This window comes from Pituophis catenifer, unplaced genomic scaffold, assembly GCF_029215685.1.
Source record: "Pituophis catenifer annectens isolate HBS135680 unplaced genomic scaffold, rPitCat1.0.hap2 SCAF_4, whole genome shotgun sequence".
Classification (NCBI taxonomy): Eukaryota; Metazoa; Chordata; class Lepidosauria; order Squamata; family Colubridae; genus Pituophis; species Pituophis catenifer.
This window is the reverse complement of record NW_027256884.1, coordinates 109,172,571-109,185,366: the sequence shown is the minus strand read 5'-3', so window position 1 is coordinate 109,185,366 and position 12,796 is coordinate 109,172,571. Positions and strand designations below refer to the sequence as shown.

General features: G+C 38.6%; 1 protein-coding gene across 2 annotated transcripts in view; it reads right to left on the bottom strand.

Annotated features, from left to right (window-relative positions):
* Positions 1-12,796, bottom strand: part of ATP8A2 (ATPase phospholipid transporting 8A2) — a 352,855-nt gene that overhangs the window by 111,414 nt on the left and 228,645 nt on the right. The window contains exons 27-29 of one of the 2 annotated variants that reach the window (XM_070943898.1): positions 12,380-12,454; positions 5,207-5,329; positions 936-1,014 (exon numbers count right to left, since the gene is read on the bottom strand). In XM_070943898.1, the coding sequence (XP_070799999.1) occupies positions 936-1,014; positions 5,207-5,329; positions 12,380-12,454 (277 nt within the window). The remainder of the gene's footprint in view (positions 1-935; positions 1,015-5,206; positions 5,330-12,379; positions 12,455-12,796) is intronic. The other variant, XM_070943899.1, reaches the window with a different exon arrangement.

Sequence of the window (12,796 nt, the reverse complement as noted above, 5' to 3'; positions counted from 1 at the left end):
GTCCTGTGTTTCTAGTATCCCATGATTTTGCAAAGATTTCTCCTGAACCAACTCCTAACAATTGACAGAGATGGTAAAGACATATTGCAAACATGCATTTCTAAGGCTGCCAAAGTCTCTATTCATTGCAGAGCTGTTTAAAGGACATACCCTGATATGGTATATAAGTGAATGACAGTTTTCATTTCAACAGTTAAAGGATTTCTTCAAATACAGATAGAAATTCTCTCATCCCTTCTGTTTAAGTAACAACAGCAATTTGACATTTTCATGTGGAAATAGTTTATAAAAATCTTTACCAATTCCAATTTAAATCTTCTGAAGTGATTTTGAAGTTGGCATTTTAAATTTAAATTAAGTAGGCTTTGATCTAGTATGAATTTGGTGATTGCTATTATAAAACCCGGAAAACAAACAAACTCTAACTTTTTGCTTCTATCGTTATCTTGATTTTTGCAGCCTGGATCGGATGCCCCTAATGCAGCAGAATCAGCAGAACTTTTGAAAAACAAAGTTGGGCAGGAGCCATCTCACAGAAAAAATGATTCTCTTTAAATTATCAGGTCAGGTAAGTAAATATTTGGTCAGGTTCCTCTTTTCATTAATCTAAACCAAATGATAAGACATACAGTTAGGGAAGCTGCATAACACCAATGTACTTGCTTCTTTTTAATGTATAAATCAATTTTAAATAAACATAGCTTCACCAATGGACATTGTGATTTACAATGGATGTGAATTGCTATCTATGAAAGATGGCATGCAGAAAGGGAGGACTTGGAAGATCATTGCTGATAAATGTTAGAAAGCTGTTGGTCTGTCTGCAATGATTAAGTCCCAAGGAACATGTTTTGACCCCAAGTGTAAAGGTGCTGGCTTAGAAAGATGGAATATTACTTCGTTAACATATGGGAAAGAACAATGCATTTATTTACCATGTTCTAGTGCTTTCAGGGGAAACCAAAAAAGAATGACGGAGTGGATCAAGGCATTGATGCAGTGACCCCAGAATACCTAAAGGAAAAACAAACAAGAAGGTCAGGAGAGCGATCAAACTCTCCAACATGTCTCTTCAAACGATTCATTAAGTTCCATCAAATGAGTGAACAATTTTTAGTAGAAAGTGTTTTCTTTCATTGCAAAAGCTGGCGTGCTACCACACACACAGAGACAAGGGCAAATAAAAAAACAAAAACAGAAGGAAAATTCAACAGGACTAAATCCACACAAAGACACCCCTATCTTTGTTAAGTTTTGAAAAATTTATGCAGCAAAGCCATCTAAGTGTTAGATTTTTTTTACAAAATGTTTTTATATGTATCAATCCAAACACTATAATGAAGTATACCTTTGTGTTTCCTGGAACGGAATTTTATGTGGAGGAAAACCATATCTCAAGTATCCATTTTCTATTCTTTCTTGTGTATGGGTATTTGTTCATATAAATCAGCCAAGGAAACCATGAAAATTTGACACTGAATAAATTTAGCATTAAATATATGAATGCAATTAATAGTGGTGTGGGGGGGGGGTTAGTCATATAATTAACACAGGGAACTCTAGGCAGTTCCCAAAAGGCTCCAGATAATCTAAATATTCATTTTAGTAGCACCAGTCTAGAGTTTGGGAACCTTTTTGGAGTACGAATCATCCTTTTTTAAATGATTTTTTCTTGGGGAGTCAAAGGCTGCAGAAAACTTTGCAGGGTTATTATATTATTAGAAGTAGAGTTGGATTTTCAACTTTCCCCTGACATGTTCAAATATTTGACTCATTCATGAACTTTTTGTGCGAGCTGGTAATTGTAAGGTAAAGGTAAAGGTTCCCCTCACACATATTCGTTCCTGACTCTAGGGGGTGGTACTCATCTCCGTTTCAAAGCCAAAGAGCCAGTGCTGTCCGAAGACGTCCCCATGATCATGTGGCCAGCATGACTTAACGCCAAAGGCGCACGGAACAGTATTACTTTCCCACCAAAGGTGATCCCTATTTTGCATTTTTTACATGCTTTTGAATTGTTAGGTTGGCAGAAGCTGGGACAAGTAACGGGGCTTGCCCCGTTACACGGCACTAGGGATTCGAACCACTGAACTTCTGAATTGTAGGATGGGTATTTTTTCTTTTCCCTTTCCACACCAGGAGGGCAGTGTTTGGAGAGACCACTTCCTGAAATAATACTGTAAAAATAGCAGAAAATATTTGTTCTTGTTCCCTTCCATCTCCCTTCTCTCTCTTTTGTGTTTCATTTAATTCTTTTATTTATCCCCACGTTCTGATAACCATTCCTTCTCAGAAACTGCCATATGCTTTATAATTCAAGCAAACGTTCCCTTGAAATCTAGGGAGAGAAACAACTTAGATTTTACCTTGTTGCAGTGATGAAAATTTTATTTCCTAAATTTGCTGAGGTTTGAATGTCATTCACCACATTCAGAAATATTTTTAATCACATTGATCACTGTCATTTGATTTTTTGAATACATTCTAAAACAAACATTGCTATGTAAAAATAAAGTGACCAGGCAACTAATTCAGATATTCAGCAAAACTCAAATTACTCTTTATTTCTGTAATACTATGGTGACGGAAAGATACATGCAAAACAACAAAATCCAGTCCTCATAGTTAATTATGCTATTTTTAAATTCATTAAGATCCCACATGAAAAAAATGCAATTTTTTTAAATCTTAAACCTCCAGCACCATCTTAGACCTTTTCTGTCCTTTAAGCTCTGAACTGCTGAAGTTTTATTAGATAGAGTAGGTTAATAAAACATGAAAACTGAGAATGGAGGAAATTCTCTGAAATATGAAAAGAAAATATTAAGTGTAACTTTACCTGCGTATCTCCCTGAAACATCTTTTTAAACCTATAACCTGAAGGGAACAATAAAGTCATCTCAATATTTTTCCTTGAATCTCTGGAGAGGAAGTGGTGAAAAGGCAACAGGTAAAAGTGTGGGAACATTTCATCGCCAAATACCAGATCAGTTGGAACTTGTTGCAAAGAACACACAGTGATATTGATTAATTCATACGCAAGCGTAGAGACTCTTATAAATGTATATGGTTAATATTCCAATTTGGAAACCTACGCCTGACCTTTTCAACTTACAGCAGGGAAGTGGGGATTTCACCCAGTGAGAGTCATCATGCTTTGGAAGGAATTAGCAAGCAGAACTCCTGCCAATTCAACATACTAAATGAAGCAGACATTTTTTTATACCCTGTTGCAGCTGGATGCCAAAATACTGCCAATGTTGTAGACAGTCTAGTTGCTGTGGCTCAAAAGATAATGAGAACCAGCTCTTAAAAGTTAATATTCAAAGCTTAAAATATTCTAAACGCTACTATAAATTTTGTACCTATTCCTAGGATTGAGCTGCCTTTAAGAATAAGAAAGATATAACCATGAATATATAAATTGCATTTCCTCGCTACAAGGAAGCTCAACCTATTCTTAAATGGAGGTGTCTACATGAATTTGAGAATTTCTTATTTTGGGAACACAAACAATGACAGTGCTGACCAGGGAGTAGTGTACTGGATTTCTACATGAGTTATCTGTTAACGTGGTCTTGCTCAATGTAATGCTTGATGACATTCATTGTCTTTTATTATGGCTTTGTTGGTAATGTGAGATCATTTGGAATTTCCAGATAGAAATGTCAGTATAGAATGTTACAATTGTGTTGTTTCTGACATTTGACAGTCTTTCATAGCTAATGATATGGAACTTGGATTGTTAACCTGTATCCATTAAGATTTTTAGCTGGGGTTGGGTTTTTTTTTTTTTGCAACTACCCCCTCTGCAAAATGTAGACGTTTATGAGGAAGAGGCCTTTTCAGTGGGGTCTAGGATAACTCACCATAGCCAACTCGCTATGGCCCACTTGCCACAACCCACTAGCCACAGACAACTTGCCATGGCCAACTCGCCTTGGAAAAAATCATCGTGGGATAATTTAATAATAATAACTTTATTATCATTGTACGTGTATACACAGTATACCCGTACAACGAAATTCACTTAACACCAAAGACTAGGTCCAACACATATAACAATCCCCAAACACACTCCCACCCACCACAATTCCCCACCCCTAAACCACCCAAACATCCACACCACAGACCAAGTAATGCTGTCCAACAGCTCACTGATGGTGGCCCTTTAGTTCATGGTTGAGTGCAATTATAGCTCAAGGATAAAAACTATTCAGAAAACATGGTGTCCGAGTTTTAATTGTTCTGTATCTTCTGCCAGAAGGCAACAGTCCAAAAAGATTGTAAGTAGGATGGGAAGAGTCTCTGAGAATGTTATGCAACTTCCTCAAACAGCAAGATTCGAAGATGTCGTCCAGGGCTGGTAGCTGGAGTCTGATGATATTCTGGGCAGTTTTAATTATTCTCTGTAGAGCTTTTTTGTCAATGCTGTATTAGTAATTTCATTCAGTTACTTTTATTATTGGTGTCCATGTTTACATCGAAATTATTTTAACTCTTGTATTTCTGGATTGACTTCTTTATTTTATTATTATTGGCCACAGTTCCACTGAAATTAATTTAACTTTTGTATGTATTGAATTGTCCTGTGGGGAGTTGTCCTATGGCAAGTTGGCCACGGCGAGTTGTCCCAATCCATTTTCACTGATGGTGCAGCATTATCTTTCCCCAAGAGGTTTTACTAACTTCTACTCAATTAATATTTTGGGACCAAAAACATTTAGCTATAATGATATCTTTTTGTCTATTTAATTCTTTTAAAACAGCCTTTTAATTCTTACTCTTTACTGGGTATATATAATTATATATAATTATATAATATAATTATATTAGTGTTTTCTGATAGTGTTGTTTTGCATGTAATCTTCCCCCATAATCCGAATTCCCATAAACCATAAAAAACATAAACATGGTTTTTCTTTCCACCACGCATTCCTTCTTTTCTGTTAGGGCTGTGAGGAGATCATAATTATCTACTTTCATTTTAGATAAACCACAATTGATTGTGCCATGATCACCATTCACAGTTGGAAGCTGATTTACTACCACTACCAGACCTAGCATTTATTAAGGATGAACACTAAGGATTAATCATTTCAGGGTGTTCAATCTGAAATAGCAGCTGTAAATTAAAATTTCAGCTTTAAACTCATATAGCCCAGCTGTATTTAATCCTTCCCTCTAAGTAAACATTGCCTCTTACCCTGCTATTGAACCCATCAGCATTTTGAGTAATTTTGTAGAGCTGGGGAAACCTAAGCATGTTGTCCTGGGAGCACGATCGTTCAAAGATTCCCAAGGTGAAGGGAGGTAATGCTGTGAAAATCTAGAAAAAACAAAGGCAGTAATTAAAAATAACAGACCATTAACTTTATAAACAAGTTGAAAAGTATACGTCATACCTGGAAAGAATCCCCGCATTATTAAAATCCACACCAACAGCTTTACTAAATTCAGTTGTGCTGAATCTAAATTAGATGCCCAAAGCAGACAAGTTTTTATCATATGTGCTGGACAGCAAAGCAGAAGGCTGCAGCGGACTGAAGGAAAGAATCCCTAGACTTCCATTCAATGAAAAAAATAAAAAAGAGGCCTCTGAATCAACAGCTTTTAAAGGCAATTCAGAATACACCTTAAGCCAGCGGTCACCAATCTTTCTGGCACCAGGGACGGGTTTTGTTGAAGACAATTTTTCTATGGGCCAATGTGTGTGTGGGGTGATTTTGTGCACAACCTAGATCTCGGCCATGCGCTGATGAGGCTTCACTCACTTGCCTGCTGCTTGAGTGGCCTGGTTTCTAACAGGCCATGGACTGGTACCAGTCTGAGGCCTAGGAGTTGGAAACCCCTATTTGAAGTTACCTTTAACAGCCTAGATTGATTACTGCTATTGTGTATTTTGAAATAATATAAAATGTTCAAGACTAATCTATAGCAACTGAGTAAAGACTGTCTCCTCAGTTTTGGTCACCACAATGTAAAAAAAATGTGGAGACTCTAGAAAGAGTGCAGAGGAGATCAACAAAGATGATTAGGGGACTGGAGGCTAAAACATATGAAGAACGGTTGCAAGAACTGGGTATGTCTAGTTAAATGAAAAGAAGGACTAGGGGAGTCATGATAACCGTGTTCCAATATCAGGGGTTGCCACAAAGAAGAGGAAGTCAAGCTATCCTCCAAAGCACCTGAGGACAGGACAAGAAGCAATGGGTGGAAACTAATCAAGGAGAGAAGCAACCTAGAACTAAGGAGGAATTTCCTGACATTTAGAACAATTAATCAGCGGAACAACTTGCCTCCAGAAGTTGTAAATGCTCCAACACTGGAAGTTTTTAAGAAGAGATTGGATAACCATTTGTCTGAAATGGTATAGGGTTTCCTGCCTGAGCAGGGGGTTGGACTAGAAGACCTCCAAGGTCCCTTCCAACTTTGTTATTCTATTCTATTCTCAGTTCTTTTCATGACAGGTAGTTCTTAATTAATAACAGTTGCTTAGCAACCATTTGTAGTTACAGCAGACCTCCACAGAGCTACATATGATCTGTTTTCAAAGTTCTAACATTTGCCTTCTCTTTTGCACTTTGGAATCTTGGCAACTGCCTTCCATTTATGGCCATTTCCAGCATCTCATGGTCATAAGACTGTGATTTTTGGCAGTCTTTGCTATTTTCTGCTTTTTTACTTCTAGTTTCTAGCAAAAAATGCCCAATGGAGAAAATGGACTTGTGTAACAACCACTGCATATACTTAACAACTGCTGCAATAAAAAGTTGTAAAATTGGGCGTGGTCATGTGGTAACCCATTTAACGACTACCGCACTTACAACTGTCATTCTGGATTCAATTACAGTCATAAATTGAGGACTACTTATAGTCCACTTCTAGGGAAATTGTTTTATAAACAATACATATTAAATTAATTCATTTACGGTCTGCCTGTTAATAACTTCCAGACAAGTGGACAAATAGTTTGGGTTCATAGGAAGCAAAAGCAAAGAAGAGAGTAATAAAATTTATGAAATGAATTACAAAAATTTAATATATTTTCAGAATCCTTCTGTGCGGGTGATAAGCAATTTTGAAAATATGATAAACATACATGCATTCATGTGTGCTTGAATTTTATAGTTATATTTAATCTATATGTTAGTGAAGGGACATAATAATAGTAGAATAGGTGGGACATAATAGTAGAGTCAGTAGAAATGTTTGATTTGCTGTTTTGCTTCTGTAAGAATTGCTTTGCTAAGAATTGGTACTGCCTCTGCCATTTGCTTCTACCAGTGATCTAACTTCTGCTATCTTGTTTTTCTGTAAAACTCCATGCCTGGTACCCGTGTTGCTAAGCACCCAGCTCCTCTGTTGCTAAGCACTCAACCCCCCCTATACCTTCCTGCATGGCCAATGCAGGGCATCAAGGAAGGCATGGGCCAGGGGGCCAGAAATGGGTACTAAGCTGATGTCTCTGAAGGTATAAAAGGACGCCATACCTTCTCCAAGGTGTGACCTTTCACTACATGCTCTTTGTCTGTATGTAGTGTTATGGTCTACCCAGCTCTTCTTTGTACAAATTAAAGCTGATATTTTTCCAAGCCTCTTCTTGAGTCTCTCTCTTTGGCATTCTGGTGACTCAAGTACATTTTGGGACCTTACATTTCAGTTAGTGAGTATTCTTGTGTTTAGTAGCAGTCTCAGCTGTAAATTAGTGTTCAGATTGAATATGGAAATATTTTTATGGCTCAACATTTATACTGGCATTTGGGGAGATTACATTTAGGATTAAGCTACTTACACCCAGAGTAATTTTTGTATGCATAGTAGTACTCTACATTTTAAGTTAATTTTTGTATTGTCATTCTGAGTAGGTTAGGTCAGGATTTGGCTTTTTCAAGATCCCTTAATAGTTGTATAGTATTTCCCAAGATATCATAGCTTAACATATTTTTGAAACCAAGGAATCTTTTTAATACTAGTGATAATTTTTCAACTAAATTACGATTCAGAATCGGTATATGATGATTTAAAGATTGAATTTTGGTATTCTGTAGAAGTTAGTGTTAAGGTTCAGCTTCCTTGAAGAATATTTAATAGCTGCTATTCTGATCCAGAACAGGTTTTTTAAATATATAGTTAGTTATAGCCTTATATTTACATGGGATGAAGGCTGAGTGTGGAGAAAGCATTGTGTTAAATATTTAAAATGGCATTTCTAAAAGGTTAGGATTAAGGTTCTGCTTCCTTGACATTGGTGGAAAAATGTAATATGTGCTTTTAAAACTGTGCATGCAGGATCTTTTAGATTGAATATTTATACTGGCATTTATGTAAAGATAGGAGTACATTAATGCTTCCTGGATGCTGACAGTAAAATCCAGTATGTGCATTCTGTGCATATGGTGCATCCTTGGATAACGGATATGAAGATTAGTTACAGCAAATGAATGAATGAATGAATGAATGAATGAATGAATGAATGAATGAATGAATGATTTGAAATTTTATATATAGTAAGAAATCAAATGGATCAGCAGAAAATCAACCCAGATTTTTTTTCACTTGAGGTGCAAATTATGAAGCTCAGATTATCACACTTCATACTTATACTGTATTATACATTAGATCTAGGTCTCTAGAGAAGTCTATAATGCTTGAAAGAGGGAAGGAAACAGAAGAAGAGAATGTCCAGCAGCAAAGTGGATGTGCTCACTTATAGTAGTGAGAGCAATAGTAATAGCACTTAAACCAGTGGTGAAATCCAATTTTTTTTTACTACTGGTTCTGTGGGCGTGGCTTGATGAGCGTGGTGTGGCTTGATGGGCGTGGCTTGGTGGGCATGGCAGGGGAAGGATACTGCAAAATCCCCATTCCCACCCCACTCCAGGGGAAGGATATTGCAAAATCTCCATTCCCACCCCACTCTGGGGCCAGCCAGAGGTTGTATTTGCCGGTTCTCCAAACTACTCAAAATTTCTGCTATCGGTTCTCCAGAACCTGTCAGAACCTGCTGGATTCCATCCCTGACTTAGACTTATATACCGCTTCACAGTGCTTTACAGCCCTAAAGTGGGCTAAATGGTTTACAGAGTCAGCATATTGCCCCCAACAATCTGGATTCTCATTTTACCCACCTCGGAAGGATGGAAGGCTGAGTGAGCCAGTGAGAATCGAACTGCCGAACAGCAGGCAGCCAGCAGGCGGCAGAAATAGCCTGCAGTACTGCATTCTTAACCACTGCACCACTGATGGTGATGAGTGCACCATTGGAAGATCTGAAATACTAGCTGACAGACTGACTGTCATGAAGCAAATCTATCTATGTTGACACCAACAAGGTGGCATGTATTCAATCAAAACAATGTTAAGTTTAAATTAAAGCTTGCATAAAGTGTTGAGTGATTCTTAAGTTTCAATATTTGTATTGACATTTTGTAGTGGGGCAGATTAGGGGAAGAATTAGGCTTTCTTGAACTTGATAGTAAAATTGCGAATTGCATTAGATTTAGGATTATCTTTTATCATTAAAGATAACCTTATGTTTTAAGGTTTAGATGGAGGATGGGATTGAATATTTATTCTAATATAAAGGGCAGTTAGAGTTAGGGTTCCTTGAGGTTAATGGCAATATTTACTAAACAGACTTGACCATTTTTAAAGTTTTCTGGTAGATAAATTTATATTGAATATAGCAGGATACCAAATATCTGGATTGCCATTTGGGGGAGCTTAGTGTTAGTGTTAGGCTTCCTTTGTTTCCAGAAAAATTGCATGAGTATCTTAGAATCAGGCAGTATTTTAATGTTTTATGGGAATATTGCGTTTTTAATTAGTGTTGAGCTGAAATATATTTATGATGGTAAATATTTATACTGGAAATTTGGTAGATTAGGCTTGGGTTAGGCTTATTTGAGATTGATGATAACATTTAGTGGTTGGTTTTCCTTGTTTAATCATGAATTAATCAAGCAAGACAAAATGTCGTATCTCCAGTGCCTTTTCCACTGAATGAGGTCACATCAACTAAATTGGATTGCTTATTAAATATTAAAAGAATATCATTAAAACGTTAGGATAACTATGTGATCCTTTCTGGATTGGGACGCCCTGCGCACGGTCACTCACGCCCTTGTCACCTCCCGGCTGGACTATTGTAATGCTCTCTACATGGGGCTCCCCTTGAAGAGCACTCGGAGGCTCCAACTGGTCCAGAATGCGGCCGCGCGGGTGGTTATGGGTGCAACTCGTTGCGCCCACGTGACACCCCTCCTGCGCGAGCTGCACTGGCTCCCAGTGGTCTTCCGGGTGCGATTCAAGGTGTTGGTTACCACCTTTAAAGCTCTCCATGGCATAGGACCCGGGTATCTTCGAGACTGACTTCTGCCACCAATAGCCTCCCACCGACCAGTCCGCTCCCACAGAGAGGGTCTCCTCAGGGTGCCATCAGCCAAGTTATGTCGGCTGGCGACACCCAGGGGGAGGGCCTTCTCTGTGGGAGCCCCAGCCTTGTGGAATGAACTGCCCCCGGAAATACGTAAGATCTCCGACCTCCGGGTGTTTCGTTGCGCACTGAAGACCCTGTTGTTCCGCCAGGCCGGGCTATTAACATAACGATTTTAAATTGGGGTATTTTAAATTTCTGGGATTTTAATTGGAGCCTAATTATTTAATGATTTTAAATTTTAATTGTTGTTTTGTTCTGTGTTTTTAAATAGGCTGTACACTGCCCTGAGTCCTTCGGGAGAAGGGCGGTATAGAAATAAAATTATTATTATTATTATTATTATTATTATTATTATTATTATTATTATTATTATTATTATTATTATTATTATTATGTGACAACAGCTGACTCAGCTAGTAAAGATGAGCCATCAGTATGTATAGTGACAGATCAGAGAAAATGACTGCGTACCCGCTATTAAAATGCTCTCAAGAGTCATAGGAAGTAGGCAAACCATGGTTTGCCGCTTCCATTCCAACTCTTGAAATCCATCCATCCGCCCAATTAGTTTTCCCCACTTCTGTGACAATTCCACTCTCTGGTGACCTCAATTGCGGCTGCATGTGACTGCAAGCTCTGACCCTGAGAAAGGAACCTATCCTGCTGTATCTAAACTGTCTAGTTTAATGAAAAGAAGGACTAGGGGTGACATGATAGCAGTGCTCCAATATCTCAGGGGCTGTCACAAAGAAGAGGGAGTCAAAGTATTCTCTAAAGCACCTGAGGGCAGGACAAGAAGTAATGGGTGGAAACTAATCAAGGAGAGAAGCAACTTAGAACTAAGGAGAAATTTCCTGACAGTTAGAACAATTAATCAGAGGAACAACTTTCCTCCAGAAGTTGTGAAGGCTCCAACACTGGAAGTTTTTAAGAAGAGATTGGACAACCATTTGTCTGAAGTGGTGTAGGGTTTCCTGCCTAAGCAGGGAGTTGGACTAGAAGACCTCCAGGGTCCCTTCCAACTCTGTTCTGTTCTATTCTGTTTCCTACTTTAGAATTAAAGTAGAATTCCATTCTAAAGACAATTGAACCATATCCTGTTGGTCCCCTGCACGATTGTCAAGTTTGCTGAAAGTTGATGGGGCCACTTTGACTTGGCTGGCCATAAATTGTGGAGGTATTTGCTAAAGAATTATTTAGATTTTTTAAGGAATTATTTCACATCAGGAATAAAAGCAAAAGCTTTCTATTTTTGTTCAGGCCTAATGGCCAGCAAGCCCAAGTGAAATAGTCCAACGGAGAGGATCAGATGAAGTAAACTCAGTGGTGGGTTCCTCCCGGTTTGGCCCGGTTCTCCCGAGCCGGTAGCGGTGACGATATGACACCACTGAACCGGTTCTGCCCACCCGCCCCCCGCCTTCCCACCCACCCCCGCGTTATTCTTACCTTTTATTTGGCCCCACCCCCAATCTATTGCTGCCTCCTGAGTCCCAGCTGATGGCTAGAGGGAAAAAAACTGTTTAAACTCTTGCCGCGGGGCTTCAAAGGGCCGCCCTACAGCTGATCAGTGTTAAAAGAAAACGAATAAGTAGACCGGTGCCTGCAAAAATACATGAGTAGACCGGTGCCTGCAAAAATACATGAATAGATCAGTGCTGCAGAAATAAATGGGTAGACCAGTGCCTGGAAAAAATAAATGGGTAGATTAGTACTGCTCTGCAAGCAGTTAAAAGCCTGGTAGTCCAGTACCTCTGCTAAATCCTAAATAATTGTCACATGACCATCAAGCTACGCCCACAAAATAAGCCATGCCCACAGAACCAGTAGTAAAAAATTTTAGAACCCACCCCTGAGTAAACTACACAGACGTGAACAGCCCTAGCTGGAATGTCATCCCCAGTTTGGCCTGTTATCCAGTGGAGGGCGGAGAACACTTACCACATTGTAGAGCCCGATGCACCAGCGCTCAAATAAAATCTGCCCAGAGAATCCATTAACGAATGCAAACCAAAGCTGAAATAGAGAAAGGTTGCACAAAGCTTTAGATCAGTGTGACACAACATATTTCTACACACTGGAGAAGCACATGGAATGTGGACATCGTTTGGAAGCAGCTGCTGAGCAAATTCTAAAAATAAGCGCTCACAGTTGTTCTTTCTAAAATAGAGAATACTACAGGAGTGTTGGAACAATCTGTAGAATTTTGCATCATTACACTAAAATAACAAACTTGTAAGCATATTCAACGATTCGTCAGGGCTAGTAAATTCTTATTGAGTATTCTTTAGCACTACAAGCTAATCTGGTTTCAGCCACATAGCATGTAAAGCCTAACCGCATGCCAAGAAAAATAAT